The following is a 20,593-nucleotide window of genomic DNA, read 5'->3' as shown; positions in this document are numbered from 1 at the left end:
TGGGAAACCGCTTCAAAATGTTTCACTCTAATCGAGAGCTTAGCTGCAAAATTAAAGTGTTGAAATAAGCTACCAAGAAATACACCGCATCCTAAATGACTGAAAATAAGAAGAAACAATACATCAATAAAAAATGTGGTAGGCTAAATATGGCACCAAAATGAAAAACAGGATAAAGAGAAAAGCAGAGGAAGAAAAGCTGTTCAAAGTAAAGAAATATTCTTCATGTTAACTTGATGAAGTTTAATCAAAATCTAAAGTAATGTTTTAAATAAATCTCTAAAGTTATTTTAACTTAACTTAAACTCTTATATAAGTGTGCAACGCTGAATAATTAGTTTTTTTTTTACTGTTGCTTTTAAAAACCTCATGTTCAGATGAGGTAACCCTTGGGTAAACTCTTCCTTTATAGTTATAGAATTTTCATATGTAGAGTCAAAAACTTAACCATTTACATTAAAATAATTATACAGCATAATCACACACAGTTGTTTTTACCTTCATTTAGTGGCAGTAATGACAATATGTTTTGTAACCATTGTTTCTGTACATCATTGACTTAAAGAAGCAGACGAACGTGCAAGGGCTGAAATGTAATCATGGCTTATGGATAAGAGTTTAACATTGGTTATAGAAGATAATAACTCATCTATAGCTTTAACTCATCTTTATTCTCAATTCTGATGCTTGGTTTGAACTTCAGAAGATGTCTCCATTATAAAGCATCTCTTTCTATACACATATATTAATTTACTTACATAAAGCACATCTCATCAGTTTGGGATATTTATACTTAATTGAAGCCTCAAGTAATCTATATCTAAACATTATATTATTTTTGTGGTTATAATAGACAATTGATTATTTACAGTTTTCACATTAATAACCAATAAGCATAAATAGGAAAACAAGTCACTTACTGCCTAACAATAAGCCACATAGTGGAAGTTATATACTGTAGCACAACATTTTGCACTGACAATATCAATCATTTATAAAAGTATCAAGAAATAACAATAATCATCATACAAATAAATACAATAGAAAAACAAATGCCCTAGAAATATTCACTCTCGTACAACATGAACCATTGACGTAATAGATAGCAGCAAGACCCCGGTGGTCCCGAGATATATGAAACTTCACACTACAGCTGGATTTGAGAAAAAGTTCAATATTATCCTACAAGATTTTACGACGTATTAATTGTATGGTTTTTTCCAAGTGTGTTTAGGTTTTTGTCAATGGTTATGAATATTTATGCACAAGGAACTTTCTGGATACGACTTTGACTCCAACCCAAAATTTCTTAGACTGTGGTGCTGTAGATTCAGTATGTACTTTTAAAAACCCCGTCAGAACTGAGATGAATATAAATCATTGTTACAGTAAAATATTTGTACCTGATGTTGTACCTGTGAAATGCCCAGATAATGTTATCATAACCAGTAAACAACAAACAAATAAAAACTCATTTGTATATAAGTGGTCCGGTCCCTATGCTGTATACGCAGTGTTAAAAACACTTATTAGTGAAGCTGAAACCCACAATAAAAAACAGGACTCACAAGCGCAGTAAGCTAATGAAAGTTTACGATAAGAATTAGAACTGATAACAGTTACGCTCGCTGATGACACCGGATTTCAAACGACAACGCCAAAGGCAAGATTTTCACAAATCCATGAAGATCCATCTTCACAAACAATCATCTGCTGTCTCTCTCATGATTCAGAAACTCTGCGTCACTATCAGATCTCTTGAGAGATGCTCATTTTAGGTAAAACTGGTCTGAAAACTCCTCTTGTTTGAAAGCTCATTGTCCAGGATCTTCAGTAAGTCGACTCTCATAGAGACTCAAGGCATGATGCACAAATTCATATTGTTCCTCAGTCTGGATCATACCACCCCTTTGAGAATAAAAAAACATGCTATTAGAGACCAGAAATATAATATAATTGCAGCCCCCAATAAAATATGAGAAGGCTACTTAAAGGTGCAGTGTGTAGATTTAAGCGGCATCTAGCAGTGAGATTGTGAATTGCAACCAATGGCTCAGTCCACTGTTCAGCGAAACGCATAAGGAAGCTACAGTAGCCGCCACAGGACAAACATGTTGTATACTGACAAAATACAGTAGTGACAAAACGCGCTCTGTAAAGCGGTTTGTCCATTTAGGGCTACTGTAAAAACATGGCGGCACAAAATGGCGCCTTCCATGTAAGGGGACCCGCGGTGTATGAAGAAAAAAACACCTCATTCTATGGTAATAAATACATAATAGTTCATTATGTAGGGTCTTTATACACCACTGATAATATAGTTATGTATATGATATTGCATTTCTGTCAAGAGATCCTTCTAAAAGTTACACACTGCACCTTTAAACATATTAAACATTCATAATATCTCATATCATATGTATTTAGTAGTCTTGTTATCAATTATTATTAATGTTACCAAAAATCGTAATTGTTTCATTTCTGTGTGAATTCATACTGATAAAGTGAAATAACTATAAACGTGTTTATAAGAATTCTTAAACATTTCAGTCGTACCTGTCTGTCCTAAGTTGGCAAACGATTCCCAGCACATCTACGCTTCCCTCCAGCTGTAACTGACGACAGCCGATTGTTGTGGCGATGAAACACCCTGTCCGACCGATTCCAGCACTTCAAACAAAAAGATAAAGTGAAGTTCAACAACATAATGATATTGTTATGAATGCTCCTACCCAACAAGCAATAGCCATCATTTCATGGTCTAAGTTGTCATGATCCCGACAGCCCTGTATGTCTTTTTATGTGTTTCATGTGACAAGGTCACGTCAGCCCTCAATGTTGTCTTGTTTTGTGTGGGGAGTCACGTGGCCTGTGTTTATGTTTTGTGTACCTCATGCTCTCATGTCTTGAAGGCAGAGTAGGAAGGTTTAAGTCTAAAAAAGTTTAAAACACTTTTTTCCAAATTTGTTTGAACTGTCTTTATATTTCAATACATAAGTAAAATGTAAGTACTTTGAAAAAGAGAGTATAAAAATCAAGTGTCTGTAGACCTCTCACGACTGTTTTAAACACAGCTCATTATTTCCATTCACTCCACCCCCTCCCTTCTGGGTTTCTTCTAAAGCCACGCCCCCAAAACACAAACGCGCGACTGCTTTGCTGGGAGAAGCATTTACCTGAGACGAGCGGAGGGGAAGGAGCACGGTTTATGTAGTAACATCATGTCAGAATCATATGTAATAATACACCTAACTTTATCACTATGAATATAAACAAATAGGATGGCTTTTAGTACTCACTATTAAGCTAGCATATCGATACTGGTAAAGTTTAAAATATATTTTGTTTGATTAGGTAACAAACGAGCTAGTTATATTTATAAGACAAAGCTAAAAACAGGTTGCATTTATACAAGTTTTTTCATTTCCATCAGTTACACTGTGATGAAGGTGAATTTCGTGGAAGATTCATAACATAAACGGTGTTTTGCATGTAAGAATTTCCCTGATGAAAGCTTTGTTGACTCTGATGAGGACTACACTGCGGAGACAATATCGCTACCACATCGTCGACTCGAGGAAAAGCCACGCGATATTTACTCTCGTTTGATTGCTTCGTTTTATTCCTTTTTTTCCTTGTTTGCCTTCTCTGACTGTATATGCAGGTACTGTGAGTTCTGAATGCTCTTTCACTGCCGTACTTTTGCTCTTCCTAGAGTGCCTCGTGCACGTTCAAATCAATCGGGTGTACGCATGTGTGGGCAGATCCCATAGCAACAGGGGTGGTGCCATGGTCGCGAGAGAGAGTGACAGTCGCGCAAGCCAATCATTTGTTTCGTCCCGGAGTTTTATACTCTCTTTTTCAGAGTACTTACATTTTACTTATGTATTGGTATATAAAGACAGTTTAAACAAATTTTGATTTTTTTTTTAGACAATTCCTGCCTATCCTGCCTTTAAGTCTTGACCCCACCCCCTTAAAACTATAGACCCAATATAGAGTAACCCCCCCCCCCCCCCAAAAAAAAACTTAAGCTGCGTCCGAAACCGCTCTACTATTCCCTATACAGCAAATGACAATTGAGTCCACTATATGGGGAAGAAGGGAATTCGTCATAAATCCTTACACCTGTGTGGCTTTATTGATTTAACTGTTAAACAGTCAAGTTTTTGTAGTTATTTTTTTTGTTTCAAAGTTTTTTTATTGATATTTGTATTATCACATGCAACAATCCCCCAACCCTCACCATAACTAGCGTAGCGTTCATACTGTCCATTGGTTCAGATAGAAAAACTGAGCAAACATAAACATCAACAATCAGCATCCAGCCATAAAATAGTATACATGCACTTACACTTGGGAGGAAAAAAATAAAAATAATAATAATATAATAATAATAGGAAAAAAAAAATGGGGAGAAAAAAAGCTATAAAAGGGCATTATTCAAACAGACTTGTTAACATAGTCAATAAAAGGGTGCCACAACTTGACAAATAGTTTTTCCCGACCCTCTTAATGAATACCTAATTTTTTCCAGGGAGAGACAAGACATCATATCCCTAATCCATTGGGTGTGTGTGGGTGGGAGAGGATCTTTCCATTTTAATAGTATCGCTCTACGTGCTAACAAGGAAGAAAAAGCAAGGACTTTGCATATAGATGTCGACAGCCATGACTCCTCTGGTGCTACTCCAAATAATGCGCAGTTTTTTTTTTTTATTGTGTATACATGTAAATTGTGGGGTTTACTGTCAGTATCCTTTCGCTGATTCCACTTATGCGTTCATCTCCCGTTGTATCATGGGAAATATAAGTGAGCAAGTGAACATCAAATTTTCCCCCTAAAATCAGAGTGCATTGTGGGTAAAAAGTAGTGAACGAATGTAGGGAACAAATTTGTTCACTTAGGTTTCGTACACCACTACAAAATGGCCGACAAACGATATAGTGCACTATATAGTGGATAGGGAGCGGTTTCGGACACAGCTTTACATTTGGTTACATGTCGTTTTTTATTATTACACATAAATTAATGGAAATGACAAAAGGTTATCTGATATGTGCTGATCTTATACCTGCAGTGTACAATAACAGGTCCAGAGGATGAAGAATCTCTTCTGTCTTCCTCAACATCATTGACTAACTGCAGCAGGTTTCCAGCGCTCTCTGGGGTCTTATGGTCCGGCCATGACGTATACCAGTAGTGCTGGACCTTGCGGGTCTGGCCCCCATTCTGAATCAATAAAGCAAGGGATCAGATTAATTTTTCAAACATTAACTATTTTCCCGCAATTGAGGAGTTATCTCGTTAATTAAGAGAAAACGCTTCCCTTCCCAATTACAAGTGTTTAAGGCAAACCATAATGTATCATCCACAAGATGGTGCTCTAACACAAGTTATAAAACACTGAAGCATCCACTGATCCAAAAACAGTAAAAACTCTGTGTATGTTTTGATCATTGTTCTGAATCTGATCTCTAACAAAAGTATTTTACAAAAATGCAATTATATCAGCTAGAGGTGATAAAAAGTGAACAAATGAAGGTAGGATTAAATGTTTTTTTTTAAGCAGAGAGTCTGTTTTTCATTTGATACACTGTATGTTTATATATTTAAAAAACATTTTCTGAAAGGCAAAAACTTTTATAAAAATGATAAAAAATGCTGTCGCTGACTGGTAACCTCTTTTAAAACGCAGGCGGGGAAAAAGGTAAATAGGCACAGTTTACCCCAAAATAATAATTCTTTCATTTATTCAGCTTGACATTATTCCAAACCTTAATGACTTTCTTTGTCTATGGAGGTCCTTAGCAAAATATTAGTGTCTGACAGCCTCAGTGGATAAAAATCCACATAGACGTGAATGGTGTCTAAGATTATTCATTCCAATATTTTGCTAAGCATCTCTATTAGGGACAACAACACAAAGCTTAAGTTTGAACCACATAAATAACATCACATTTTAGTCTATGTTTATGGTCCTGAAGTGTAACAAGATGGGAGTAACAAGATATCCTTGATCAAAGCAGTTAACTTGCAACAGATTATAATATCACAATTGTTTAGTCAATCATTAAAAAGGTATTTGATTTATTCGAATAGAATGAAGCATTAGTGCACATACCTTCAGTATGAGGGTGCGAACTATATAATGGTCACACTCCTTCACATTATTAATAAAGACCTCCACCTTCCCATAAATCCCTCGCTTCTCAGGCCAGTACAGCACACATTTCTGAAACCACATAACAGTGTAAGTACTTTATATATATACACACACACAGTCAAATAAATAACATTAAGTGATAAATACTTCATTTTTCTCTTTCAGTTTAGTGATCATAACAATGACGGGAGAGTCTTCCTGCCAGGCCATTTGCCAGAAGTCGTTCACTGTGTTGATCATTGGACCCTGAGTGGCAATGAATGACTTCTCATCTCCGAGGTAGCCCTGGACAAATAAAAGACATAAACACCTTGAGCTATTAAATAACATATATCACCACCAGGGCTAAGGAGCCTTTTACACGACAATAATTTCAATTGTCAACAGTAAAGTTTTTTTATGCGGCTTGGATGTTTATTTTTCCTGATGACTGCACTTTGGGATCCTAAAGACGCAAACTTTTTTTTATATCATCTTCTTCTTGTCTCCATGTGAACTACATCAAAGTGAATCTGGGATGAGATCATGTTCATGTGTTAATTCTGTCGCGAGTATAACCAAAACGGCACTGGTGGTGCTGCAAAGTCTACAAAATTTTAGTGCGTTATAGTCAAGGGTCATTTGTAGAAATAAAATTATTGTCGGTCTAAACAACACTGCTTAATGGTCTTGATTGTTTGTATTTATTGCTCTGTAGACAAATCTGTATGTGCACAGGCATTTCTCTATGTTTTTATGCCTTTTTAGCATGTTTTACGCTAATTTAAGGGTAACATCGCCATCTACTGGTGTGGAGCATGTAATACAGTGGATTTTGTCATTTACATGGATCCATGTAGAGACGGTTTTTTTGACACTGTTGTTGTGTGTACGTGAAATTTTTCATAAACACAAAGGAAAGACTGTCGTGTAAACATAGCCTAATGGGACATACACACCAAATGTGAATTCAATGATTTGTGTGAGTAGTCAATGCAAAGATGCAAATAGACACAAACTCACGTGGGGTGATGCGAATGGCATGAAAATGCACTATTCACCTCAGGCGACTTTGTTTACTTGAAAATGTTCAACTCAAGGGAAAAATCCGTATGACACAGAGTTAAATCCCACGAGTAATCTACAGCGAGGCACACAATGCTTCACATTTGGTGTGTAAGAGAGAAAACAAGACAGAATGACCAGTGTCTAATCGTTTAATTACAATCTGCATTCATCCAAGTGATGTTGGGTTTAGGGGTGGAGCTTCATTCTTGTTTATCTAATAACTGTTTTAAGATTCACCTCATAGGAATTGATATGAAATTGTCACCTTGTAAAATACTTAAGTTGAGATCAGGTTAAAGTGATGAGTATAAACTCACTCGTATGTAGTTGGCATTAATGTAACTACTGAGCGGGTCATTTGTGTTCTTGGTCTTCAAAAGAACTCGGGAATGTGGATCTGAAACAGAAATGAATTCAATAAAATATATCGGTTTTCAAAAGAAAGCTAAATCATTTCAAGCTTTTTACTTCGTATAGTAAATTAGGTATTAATTAAAAAGATCAAATTGAATTTAAGGAGGCAGTGATCTCAAATTTTTTATGACAACTTGATCAGCCCAGGCAACACTAAGGAGACACTGGGTTGGACTTGAAAACTTCATCCTAGATGCTTCAGGATTAATGCTGGAGTTTAGTTTCAGACCAATTATATGCCATTGACGTTCAAGTAAAAAAAATCCAGATACTAACTTGGCAGAATGGTCTTGTATCTGTTTTTTGATCCATGATTTGGGATATCCAACTCTTTCTGATCCACAAAGTTCATGGGAATTTCCTGTTTGGGAAAATATATCTAAAATTAATGCAATGAAAATTATCAATGCCGTATATTCAAAATGTATAGCATGAATTTGGTATACAAACCATTTAGATATCACACAAAACATCTATGAAACACATTTTTACTAACACATGCCTTGAAACAACTTAAATATCTAGAAGATCCTCCCTTTTTTTAAAATAACCGTTAGCGTTTCATTTATGGCACGGTTCAGCAAAGACATACTGTAACAAAACGTAGAGGATGGGACACTTCAGCATCTTAAGAGCATTTGATTGGACAGAAATGTGATGAGAATTATGAGTTATTTAGCGCACGTGCCGAACTGTATGTTTTAAATGCTTATATCTTCTGTTGGGAATTTAGGACCATACCAGATTATATTTCTTGTTAAGCCTAATGTATTTATACTTTAATAAGATAAGATTTTCTTCACACATAGACTGAACTCAAACAAGGTCTTAACTTCCTGAATAATATTTACGAGAATTTTTCAACAAGCTTTTTGTTTTTGTTTAATTGGCAAAAGATATATATCATTTATTTACATTTAATATTTTTCTTTGCATAACATTCCAGAATATAGGCCTGCAAAAAAAATATAGTACTCAGGAAGCAATGCCATCTAGTGGTTAAACAGTAATAATAACATCAAGGCTAGTATAATGGCCACTTACAGCAAACTCAGCATTCAGCATCTGGATGTTTTTTGTGATGTCACGCAGCTGTTCCCGCGAGAGGGCACGACCTGCTGACTGCAGGTATTCCTGAGTCACGCGCTCACGTGGGGTCACGACCCCACAAATCATGGGCTCCACCGAACCCAATGCGCTCATATCCAGCACCAGTGATACATTAGAGCCCCGTCTGCATTGAACACAGAGAGGAAACATACAAATCATCACCTTTAAAATCTTAACAGAGGTATGATATTAAGCTTTAAGAGTCGTGGTCACACTGGACATTCAGCATGCAAAAATTTTACGCAGACCCTTGCAACAACCAGATACGATGTTGTGCACTAAAGTGTGTTCTTATTTGCACATCATGGATTATAATGTGCTTGCAAAAATTATTTTACAAAATGGATTAAACAATACTGTTATTTTTAAATGAGGTCACACTTTTACGTATCGATTTATCTATTGGTTACAAGCCTTCATGTGATTCGACTTTGCAGGTCATATCTGAACTTCCAAATCTGAACTTTGGAAAGCAACAAAATGTAAAAGTTTTCGCCCGTGCTTGCATTTTTGGTCTGATGCATTTGAAAGCATGACAGGAGGTCAATGAAATGAAATATGAGATCGCACCTTTATACCTCGGGGATGGGAAATGCTTAATTTCGATTGGTTGGCAAGCATTCTAAGGTATGCATGATTTTTTATCATTTTTAACTAAATGGAAGAAGATTTCGATTTTCCAGAAATGACTTACAAATTACAATAAATAAAGCATTGCCAAAACAAATATTGAAATGAATTAAAAGGAATGAATTATGCTGATTATAGAAAAAAACAAATACAGCAAACAAATATTGATAGTTTGCAGATGTTTGGTCTAATAATCATAATATAAACCAGACTCTATAAATTCACCTAAGCTACAAGGAAACAATAAAACTATCAAAAAAAGCTTTGTATGAGGAACAAACTAAAATGTAACTTATCATTCACTTATTTTATTCACATTTGCATTCATGTTCAGATTTAGTGTCAGCGAGAGAAGAACATTAGTAAATAAAAACATGCATTTGGTTTGCATTCTCACATCACAGGATTTTTTCAAAAGAAATCTAAAAATTACAAACAAGAAAACTCATGAAGGTTTGGAGCTGATATGAGGGTCAGTGATTATGGATAAAGTGCTGGTTCTGGATTCAAAGACTCTAAAAAGTTCATACCGTTCCTGCAGGCCCGCGACGGGCTTCATCTTAAACGGTGAATGTGTGGAGGACCAGTAGGGTTTGAGTTCAGTGACGGTGTGAGAGGTGGAGCACTGCGGCTCTGAGGTGACACTGGATTGAGTCTGATGGATGTTGATGTTGCAGGATGGGACGCTCGTGCTGTTGATGCTTGTGGCACTGGTTGTGGATGTCTGGTTGGCCTGTACCATGCTGTTCTTGAGGGTCAGAGAGGGCTGAGCACCCTGAACAGGGACTGGCGTCAGGTCCCGGATGACTGGGGATGGATCTTTAAGCTGTTGATCCAAGAATTTCTTCTCTTTTAGTCGGTAAAGCACCTGAGGAAAGAAAATATTGTTTTCTAATATTATATTATACAGTAGTAATATATTTAATATTCAAAATATCTAAATAAAAATAACATTTAAATGAAAGAAAAATAACAATAAGGATATCAGAACCATTTTCTCAAACGTTGTGTGTGTGTGTGTGTGTGTGTGTGTGTGTGTGTGTGTGTGTGTGTGTGTGTGTGTGTGTGTGTGTGTGTGTGTGTGTGTGTGTGTGTGTGTTTGATCCCAAACATTAAAAATTCACCGTTCACTCAAAAGAATAAGTAAAAGGTTCCCAAGTTAAACACAAGAGGTCTCAATCTCATCAAAATAGGTTGCATTGTGAGTTAAGCTGGGTGGGCAATATTTACTGAAAATCATATCTTGATCATTTCAATAAATGTCAATTTACAAAAAAATCTCTGTATTTTCGAATAAGTGGAATAAATATTTACATGAAAGTCAAAGCCTCATGTGATATGATGAAAATAAAATTCAAAGATTTTCCTCTGTATTTTCTGTATGTGTCTGCCCTCAATGCAAGGCAAGGCAAGGCAAGTTTATTTGTATAGCACATTTCATACACAAAGGTCATTCAAAGTGCTTTACATAGAAATGAGAAAACAAAAATCAAAGATACATGAATTTAAAATATCAATTAAAAGAAAATAAATGTGATTTTAATAAAAACTGTTTAAATGTGTGAAAAAGAATAAAACAGGAATAAAAGTATAAAACAGTTAAAAATTAAGAATAAAATCAAGAGAAAAATAATTAAAATAGTGCATATATAATATAGTGCAATCAGTTCGGACGCAGCATAGTGCTCATTCAGTAAATGCATAGCTAAACAGATGTGTTTTGAGTCTGGATTTGAATGTGACTACTGTTGGAGCACATCTGATCTCTTCTGGAAGCTGGTTCCAGCTGCGACTGGCATAATAGCTAAAAGCTGACTCTCCTTGCTTTGAGTGAACCCTTGGTATTTCTAGCTGATGTGATCCTAATGATCTGAATGATCTGTTGGGTTTATATTCAATGAGCATATCAGCAATGTATTGAGGTCCTAGTCCACTGAGTGATTTATATACCATTAATAATACTTTAAAATCACACAGAACTTGTTTAAAAAATGATCATATTGATTATAGTATATTGATCACATTAGCAGTGGCAGCTGGTGCTAATCTGTTTTGGGGGCCCAACAATCTATAAGTGTTACATTCAGATAACTGAACATATTTTTGCCAGACATTTAGTGTCCTAACGCAAATCAGCCTGAGGGTGGCGCTCTGAGGTTGACTGATTCTAATTTTTATACATTTTAGGTTCTAAAATTATTTATACATAGTGTAGTATTATTGCATTTGAATATTCATTTAAAATGTTACAAGAAAGGTAAACAAAGTTACATAAATTCTCAGAAAAATTAACTAAAGATTGCATAGGGAACTGGTATATTTAACAAAAACACAATATTAATAATCTAAGAATGAAGAGTTTCGTTGCAAAACGAGATAAATCCATTTTTAACATTTTTGTGAAAACATGTTTATTATTATGTTATCGTGTTATTATTTTGTTATATGGTGCTATTTAGCTGTATTTTTAAAGTTATAAAGGTTTAAATCAAAACAAACCAACTGCAGTTAAATTGATATTAATTGGAATGCACAACCAAAAGTTATCTCGTTTTGCAAAGAAACTCTTCAAATATTTTTCATATTTATCTTTAATTGCTTATTGTTCTTTTGCAATTGTTTCTGATTATGAAATGAATATATGCTTTGTGCTTTTACTCATTTCATAAGAATTTATTTAGGGTTTGATCCGATGTTGCTTCATATAAGAACTTTTGATCATCAATTTCTTAAATGCTGCAATCTTGGGTGTTAAAAAGCACAGCTGATACTCAAATGCTTTAAAATACCATAGAGGATTGATTATTATTTGTATTACCACAGTTATAAATACCATGTTTAAACTAGGATTTCTTAAGCAAAAGAGGTTTAAGGTTTTATTTGTAGTAAATCCATGGTTGTAGTACATTATTTAGGGATCCACGTGTACACAGCCCCTTGTTAAAAAAGAACGGGAGAGAAACATAAGCATAAACAAGTAATTTTCTCAAACGTACATTGAAGGAGTTTGCCCGATAGATTTTAATTATTTTCAATTGTATGTACTGTATTTAAATTGTGTATTTCTTTTTATAGCCACACCCCCCCCCCCTTCTTTTTTGGTTTCTTGTTATTGTTTTATGTCCCACAATGTATAGTCATCTTAATGATGCTAGGTCATGCATCTTTTCTTTTTCTGTAAAAATAAAAATATATTTTAAAAAAACGAGATTGCCCGAAATAGGTAGGTTTTGCAGCCCCATCTCTGAGTCCTAAATTTAGCAGTTTGGGGCAACAGAAAAGTTGCCCATCTCATTCCAAATTTGAGGACGCTGATTGGATAAATTTAATGTCGTCATCATAACTTATTTATTTCCTGATTCAGCTATTGGCTAAAATTCTATAAAGACCCTCCTCCTTAGGGCAATTTTGCGAAGGAACAGACCGGCAGAGGGGACATACGGGGAAAGCAAATATTTTAACAAAGATTTTTTACAATGTCGCACCATATAAATATCAATTTATATAATTTACAAAATAATTTTAAATAATGAATTTTATTATTTTGTGTGCGTGTATTATCTTGTATCCCACTGGGAAAAATCCTGATATGTTACCAAAATATGATATACTGTCCAGCCCTTAGTTCATGTCCTTTAACCTCAATTACTTTTGTTTTTACATTTTTATCATATTTACATTATATGGCAAAAATTCGTTTGAAAACATTAGGTTTTGATATTCAGTGTCACAAACGTGTATGACAGTTGACCATTTAATAATGTTTGCTAATTATATATTTAGAAAAAACTTGTATCACGACAACACAATCTCTCTTCTAACGCATATGTAAATGTTTTGTGTTTATTGTATTAGTGCTGTTAATATTAGTCATCCCGACAGAGGACTTGAGCTGACAGCAGCTTACCAGGTAATTATTCCTTAATCTCTTCAGTCAGTTAGGGTAAACGAGAGCGCAGGTGCTCTGAGGATACGCTATCATGACTTAAAACATCAAGAGAGAAGATTAACCAATCAGAGAGCAGAGTCAAGTGTGACCAAGATGATTTCTTAAAAAATGCTGAACCACCAAAAGGAAGCCATGCAATTTCCTCTGCCACACTACATCCGTTTCACAATCTCTCTTTCTGTTTCTCTATAACATCCTGTTGCTCTGCTCTCTTCGTCTCTTACATCTAATAATCCTTCATTTAAAGCACATTTGTCTTTAGCGTGTAGATCCATTACATATGAGACACATCTCTTTCCTATCTTACTTTTATCGGTTTAAGATTTAGTAGACAGCAAATAAAAGTGTCCAGTTTCTCAGATGTGTTTCCCATGAAAAATATATAGAAATCTTAAATGACAAATAATCTTAAAATGTGCTCGGATTCGCCAATGTAAGTCTGCCGTTAAAATTAAGATATTGTTTTTAATTCAAATACTTTTAACAGGCCTACTAAGTGATCAGAGCTACAATATTCTGTCCACATTCATTTTTAAAGCTGTATACTCACATTGTATGCCAACTTAACCATTTGCATCTATATATATCAATGCTTAAAAACCGTAAAATAAACATTTACAGTAAAATAAATACATCAGATATGTGAAGGGAAGTTTGGCAACATTTATTTGACACACACACACACACATGCACATTAAGAGAATCACAACTTCCTACACATTACTTCATATCTAATCTTAATGTAACAGTATGTGATATATATATATACGTACCATTAAACAGGTAAAGATGATGATGAGTATCGTGATGCAGATGACCAGCACACAGAAGCCCTCTTTGTCCCACACGTTGTTCTTCTCATGATGGTCTTTAAAAACATTGCTCTGTTTAGACACAGACAGATCAGAAGAGCGTTAAAAGCTGACCGATCTGCTGTGTAAATCTCAAGGGAGATCCGTCACACAGTTACACACCGAAAAGCTTCCTGTGTGGTTTATGCATGATCAACAAGTGCAATCTCAAGGAAGACATTGACACTGAGCTCTACATGACAGACTCCGCCCCTAAATACACACACATGCGCACGCACACACAAACACATGCACACGCAGTCACCCACACACTGAATGTGTTACACCTGAATGGAAACATGCATTAGAATTTATTCGATTAGATTTGTTGAGCAGTAACGACTGTCTGGATGTCCATTTTACCTTCCTTAAATATCTGAACACCATGTGTATCGAAGGTTTACTTTTAACATCCCATATAGAAAATGAAATTACAAAGATATTACTGCACTTGCCATTATACAGGCAGTAAATGCATTACATTACAAGTACATTACAAGCTTTTTATGACAAAGTTATAAGGTGAGTCTGTATGGGATTTCTACACATGTAATATTTTCAAATATTTCAGTCACGGAAACAAATAACTTTCTTACTTAATATTTTTGTCTTGTTTTAAGGAAAACATATATAAAAATGTACCTAATTTTAATGACCTAATAACCCCATTGGCAGAATATTTTGTTTGTTTTAAACACCAATTCAATTTTACTTTATATATATATTTTGTTTCTTATTTTCTTAGGTCATTTTGCTCATAAAGAAAATACTAGAATATATTTTACTGAAAACAAGACAAAAATATTAAATAAGAAAGTATTTTTTTCAGGTGTAGTTTCAATAAAGGGGGTGTCTAAAGCTATTTAATGCATTCTGACTAATGCTGCGAATTAGCGCAGTAGACGCAATGGCGCGAAATGAGCTTCTGGCGCGGTATGTGCGAATGGTGATTTTTGTGCAATTTTCGTTTGTGCAATTCTACTGTGGCGGCAGCCCCGCCCAGAGTCAGTCATTCAACATGAAGGAACGCTTGATATTGTCCGTGAGCAGTCACCCGGAGCTATATGACACAAGTTCTTTTTCTATAGAGACAGGAATAAAAAGGACCTCGCTTGGAAGAGTCTCAGTGAGGACATTGAGCAACCTGGTAAGGTGTAAATACACATTTGACTTTTGAGTCACGTGACATTTATTGACCCACGGCAATTTCTGCCGTTTTTTAAACTATTATTCCCCTATAGTAAGGTGACCAAATACCAACCGGTAACTCTCGATAAATGCAAGATCAACATCAGCCATCTTGCAAACAGACAACCGCATAGCACTTGCCCCTCCCACAAGAAGCGGATTATGCCTCTGATGCGCATCAAATGCTTGCTTTTTCCGCGCGTCTACTTCGCTCTATATGCACGAATGCATTCAAACTGTTCGAGCGGCAAACTAGGCGCGGTAGACGCGATTTTGACGCCTCAACCCTGGTTGGTGTTAACGCAGCATAATACCGTAAACAAACTGTTTAATGGGGCGTACACACCAAATGCGAATTCAATGATTTGCGTGATTAGATTACATACATACAAAGTCAATGCAAAGACGCAAACAGATGTGATGCGAATGACGTGATGCAGGTGGCGTGATTGCTGCAAAGACAAGCAATTTTCGTCTGAAACGCATCTTTGTGCAAGTAAACATTTTCAACTCAAGCAAATAATTGTAATGACTCAAAGTTAAATCCCACAAGTATTCTAGAGCGAGGTATGCGATGCTTTACGTTTGGTGTGTATGCAGCAGAGTTGGATTCCTTATGCTAAACATAAGTAGGTTATAGGACAGATGTATGACAGAGGTTCGTACAAGTTTTGGAAAGTTTTTTCGAACATAAAAAGCTTTTAATGTAACCATCTTGCTTTAGTTATTTTATGGGCAATTTAAGTGCAGGAAGTACAGTGGAAGTCCTTATATGGGCACTTTAACCTGAATAGCGCATGCAAACACCAACCAAGAGCTCACACAAAAAGTGTGTTGTTGTTTGTGAGAGAAATTTTTACTTGTTCAGCTCCCCAAAGAACCCAGCATGATGGAAACAATGGATTTAGTTTGTTTATCCGGGGTAGCAGTGAAGTTTTGCATGTGTGTTTGTTAAAGGCTAGATTTTGTTGAAATGGGGCGGTCCCAAATGGGTCATGAGTCGCAGGCATTAAGTAAAAATTAATCAAATGTGTTTTCTTGGCAATCGGCACGTAAGTGCATATAATGTAAGCGACACGAACATGTAGTTAATCATAAGTTATCCAGACATAGTGGGATTTTGTTTTGTCTGTGTTGTTTACTCATGACTCGCTCCTCCGGCGGTACGCCTCGAAGGGGTCATGTTTTTCCGGAAACGATCTATTTCCGAGCTGATCAGTTTTTTTATAAATCTGATAAAACTAAAAACTCTTCAGAGATATGAAGTATGTAACGCAACTCTGTAAGTACTCAAGATTACCATGAGATTAGCAGAAATAGCATGTGTTATTGGAGCTTTAAAGGTTAAGCTGCACTAAAATGTAAGAAATATATAGGGACTTATGAATAAAGAAATGTTTTTTACATGGCCTGTTATTGATAAATGACTTCCGCTTGACACCGTTGGTTTCACATTACAAACACACAAACCTCAGTGGGTGCTTCAGTGGTGCTAAACAGTCCAGAACTGTGGTGCAATGTGTTGATGTTAAGCAAACGTATCATTTCCTCATGTGACACGGCTTCTGATACTCCCACGGACGACACGTACAGTTCAATGTCATTCTTTTCCTCCTAAAACATAAAGGAAAGTTACACATTATGCATATTTCCTTACCTTAGCAAGATTAAAAAATGAAAAGGAAATAAAAAGGTACAATCAAATGTGAAAACTCAATGTACTTAACTGCAAAAAGCAAACAGGATGTTGAATTTCAATGACCGCCCACACAGACACAGCTCTCAAAACCTGTATTAACTGTGATGGGCAACAACCTTTGTGTACTCAACACATCCCATATTAAGCTTCGCTGGCATTAACACAAATAAATATATAAATGTGCAGCTCTCAGAGGCAGTGCTGTGTGCCAAAGTGGTGATATATAAGTGCGGTGATTGATTTTTTGGACACCCATGAGAGAGGGGAAGTTTGGCATCAGGTGCATTAGTGTAATTGGCTCTGTGGGTGAGAGAGGTCATCATTCACCTCACATTGCTGTGATACTCGAAAGGCACATATACATCATTTCATTTTACATGTAGACAGTTGCCAAATGCTCGATGCCAAAGTCAACATTTTACAATTACTGTTATTCTTTTTTAGGGATTATTATTCATATAACACATCACATTTTGTGCCTTGTTAACAGCCTGGCACTCACCATTGTGAGCGTACGGTGGGCGGATAAGGGCTTGCTCTCCACACTAGATCTGGATCTGGGCAGAAAGTGTTGTTTTGAACGCCTCTGATGGACTTTTGGAAAGTGGGACTCCAGAAACATGCCTTGCTTCAACTTGGCTACCCGTGGACGAGACTGCCCGTAAAATATTTCAGCATTAAAATCTGGAAACTTTTCATGACCGACGATACCCGCCCGCTGGTACACAGGCCTGGGGAGCCCATCTGTACGGACATGATAAACATCATCTTCTGCAGAGATAGCTCCTAAGAGAAGGACAGATAGAGTTCATAGAGGCATGGGGCTTTCTAAAGCAATAACAGGAAGCACATAAGTTAATTTTAAACCCAGCAAGCAATTTTGGACATCCAGCAGCCATCCAAACACTGCCCAGACGTCTAGACTAAAACAAGGCAAAAATTGGCCTGTCAAAACATTTAAAAGATGTCTAACCTTAGCCCAAAAATAAATCAAATAAAATTAATTAATTAATAAAAAATTACATGTAACCTAATTTATGTTTATTTTGGCTAAAAGTGGGTTACTCAAAGCTAGACTATATCAGGTTTATAGTTTACCTTAGCTGTGAAATGATTGCTATTGCTTGCTAGGTAAGGTGAATAAATACACAAAATAGGTCATCCATGATAAAGCCATTAGTGATCAGTGTTGGGCACTCACTAGTTACTAGTTACTATTATAATATTACTTTTCCTGGTAACTAGTAACTTTCATGGATTCTGCAAAAATTATGCAATTCTGGGGTGTAATGGAAAAGTAATGTAACTAGTAGTGTAATTAATTACTGTTTACAGGGAGTAATAAGTAAAGTAATAATATTACTTTTGGAATGAGTAACTATTTATATATTTCATTTTTAACTAGGCTAGCCCAACACTGTTAGTGATACAAAAACTACAGCAAATTACTAAACTGCCTTCTTGTGTTTATCTCTACAGATATTGTGATAAACACGGTGCCTGTATCTGAACAAGCATTTCACATAAAAGCTAATCATATTGTTCCTATACGTGTTAGAAAACCAGCGCTTCCTCGCTGATAAAGTATGGATTTTTTCACCATGTTTCTTTTCATTGTTTCGTTATTAATTAATTATTAATGAATTATTTGTTCAAGGTTTAAATTTAGGAAACATGAATGGCGTGCCACTATTGGCTAGCTCTTCTACCATAATTTACAGTAAAATAATTACACAATTACATGCAAATTCGCGTTTTATTATTTGTTTTTCTCTCTCCTGCTGTGACCCATCAGAACAGACCTGTGGCCCACTTTTGGTTCACCAAAAACCATCTGTTGGCAACCACTTATATAACAGACCTGAATGGACCTAATGTCTGCAAGAGTAATTCAGTTTAGCCTTGATCAGACGATTTTTTTGTATAATGATATTTTTGGTGTTTATTATGGTGAGACATGCACACTAATGGTAAATGTGTGTTCGTGCAATGTCTAATCTTTCTGTTGTGTTGTGTTTTGTTAAATCCAGTATTTCACAGAATAATAGGGAAAAAATGTATGCAAAAAGCATGCAATTAGCAAATGCATACCTGGTATAAATTATAAAAGCATAAACAGATCAATAGCACAAATTACGTTTTGAGATGAACAGCGCACGAGCCTACAATATAGCAAACATAATTTAGTTAAACCATAATAAAATTTTCCTCAGAACCCTTTGCAGAAATAAACATTTCTCTGTGTAATATCACTTTTATATGCTCTGAAAATGCAACAAAACAAGCCAACTTTCAATGTTTAATTGTATCTAATTGTATCTAAATATGCAACATGCATTTGTCAAATAAACGATTGTTTCACCCATACGTTGTTATTGCCATTAATATTTGAACAATCCTACCGCTGCATACATTAGCAGACATAAAAGCAAACGATATCGATATCGTTTAAACCCCGTACCTGTGATGTGCAATCCAAGCAATGAAGAAATAACGACAAACGCCGTTTTTCCCAACATGATGAAACAATCCTTCCTGCAGTTTTACGAAGACATCGCTTTATGTTGATCAAGAAAGGCCTGTAGTTCAGACAATAATGCAATATTATCTGTTTTAATACAATAATAAATCTGCATCGACTGAGCATCACACACCCTGTTTGCTTTCTGTAGCGCTCAGCTGATTCATTTTAGCGAGCCGAGTCTTTTAGATGACTCAGTTCAATTAGCAAAGTCAAAGCTTATTATCTGATATTTGTTGAAACACAAATATATATATCTTACATTTATACTTTATTTATTATATTATATATGTACTTACTACATTCAATAAAATACTGAATAATATAGCTACTGAATTGAATGTAAATTTAAATATAAAAAATATTTTCTTTTTTTCAGGCCTTTTGCATCTATATAAAAAACTGCTGTTCGTCATTATAGGCTATACTATATTTAGTATTTTTATAATTTTTCAAATGTTGAGTGATTCACATGTCACAAACAAAGCACAATCATTCACTCCATGAATCACTTCAAAGGAATCATTAGATCAGATCCGGTTGAAATGAACAATTCGCTAGTGAATCACTAGTTCTTGGAAGAGAGAATAAGTGGGAGGAGAAACATAAGATGAAAAATTAATAACCCTTGTTTGCCAACATGAGCGCACACACTTACAAAGACACACAAACTAATAAAGCTTTTATAGGCAACATTTAAATATTAAAGCAATTACTCAGTTGTTTTATTAACATATTATATTGTACTTGTAATAATGTTTATTTCTGTGACCAGGCGCATTGCCTGGAGTTACAAATTATAAATGGAGAAGGTCATCTATTTTATTTTTACAATTACAATTAATATTCTCTTTATTTGAAATTATGTTGACTTTACAAAGCCAGCAGAATGTTTGTACTTTCCTTTTTGTGTGCTATGGATGGCCACACAGTTTACAATCAAATACCCCGATGTTCATAAATCTTTTTTTAGTATTACTAAAGTATGCACAAAGCTCGTAATCTTCAAAGCTCTTG

General features: G+C 35.4%; 1 protein-coding gene across 1 annotated transcript; it reads right to left on the bottom strand.

The window, feature by feature from the left end:
* Positions 1 to 652: 652 nt before the first annotated feature.
* On the bottom strand, positions 653 to 19,733 carry ptprr (protein tyrosine phosphatase receptor type R). The gene is made up of 13 exons (XM_065289979.2): positions 19,517 to 19,733; positions 17,558 to 17,841; positions 16,827 to 16,970; positions 14,091 to 14,201; positions 9,899 to 10,236; positions 8,673 to 8,862; positions 7,905 to 7,989; positions 7,532 to 7,611; positions 6,315 to 6,452; positions 6,126 to 6,236; positions 5,076 to 5,233; positions 2,557 to 2,670; positions 653 to 1,908 (listed from the first exon to the last, which is right to left on the bottom strand). Exons 1-13 carry the CDS (start codon positions 19,572 to 19,574, stop codon positions 1,815 to 1,817), a joined length of 1,905 nt encoding a protein of 634 aa, XP_065146051.1. The 5' UTR covers positions 19,575 to 19,733; the 3' UTR covers positions 653 to 1,814.
* Between the last annotated feature and the right edge of the window lie 860 nt (positions 19,734 to 20,593).

The sequence above is a fragment of the Paramisgurnus dabryanus genome, chromosome 1 (assembly GCF_030506205.2).
Source record: "Paramisgurnus dabryanus chromosome 1, PD_genome_1.1, whole genome shotgun sequence".
Taxonomy (NCBI): Eukaryota; Metazoa; Chordata; class Actinopteri; order Cypriniformes; family Cobitidae; genus Paramisgurnus; species Paramisgurnus dabryanus.
The sequence above is the reverse complement of the archived record's forward strand: the minus strand, read 5'-3'. Positions and strand labels throughout refer to the sequence as shown.

What these genes read in the sequence shown, in the direction of transcription:
- ptprr (XM_065289979.2), bottom strand. Translation starts at nt 19,574, where the DNA reads ATGTTGGGAAAAACGGCGTTTGTCGTTATTTCTTCATTGCTTGGATTG. An exon ending in GCTTGGATTGCACATCACAG is followed by an intron (nt 17,842 to 19,516) that starts GTACGGGGTTTA and finishes TCCTTCTCTTAG; the next exon opens with GAGCTATCTCTGCAGAAGAT. An exon ending in CCCACCGTACGCTCACAATG is followed by an intron (nt 16,971 to 17,557) that starts GTGAGTGCCAGG and finishes TTTATGTTTTAG; the next exon opens with GAGGAAAAGAATGACATTGA.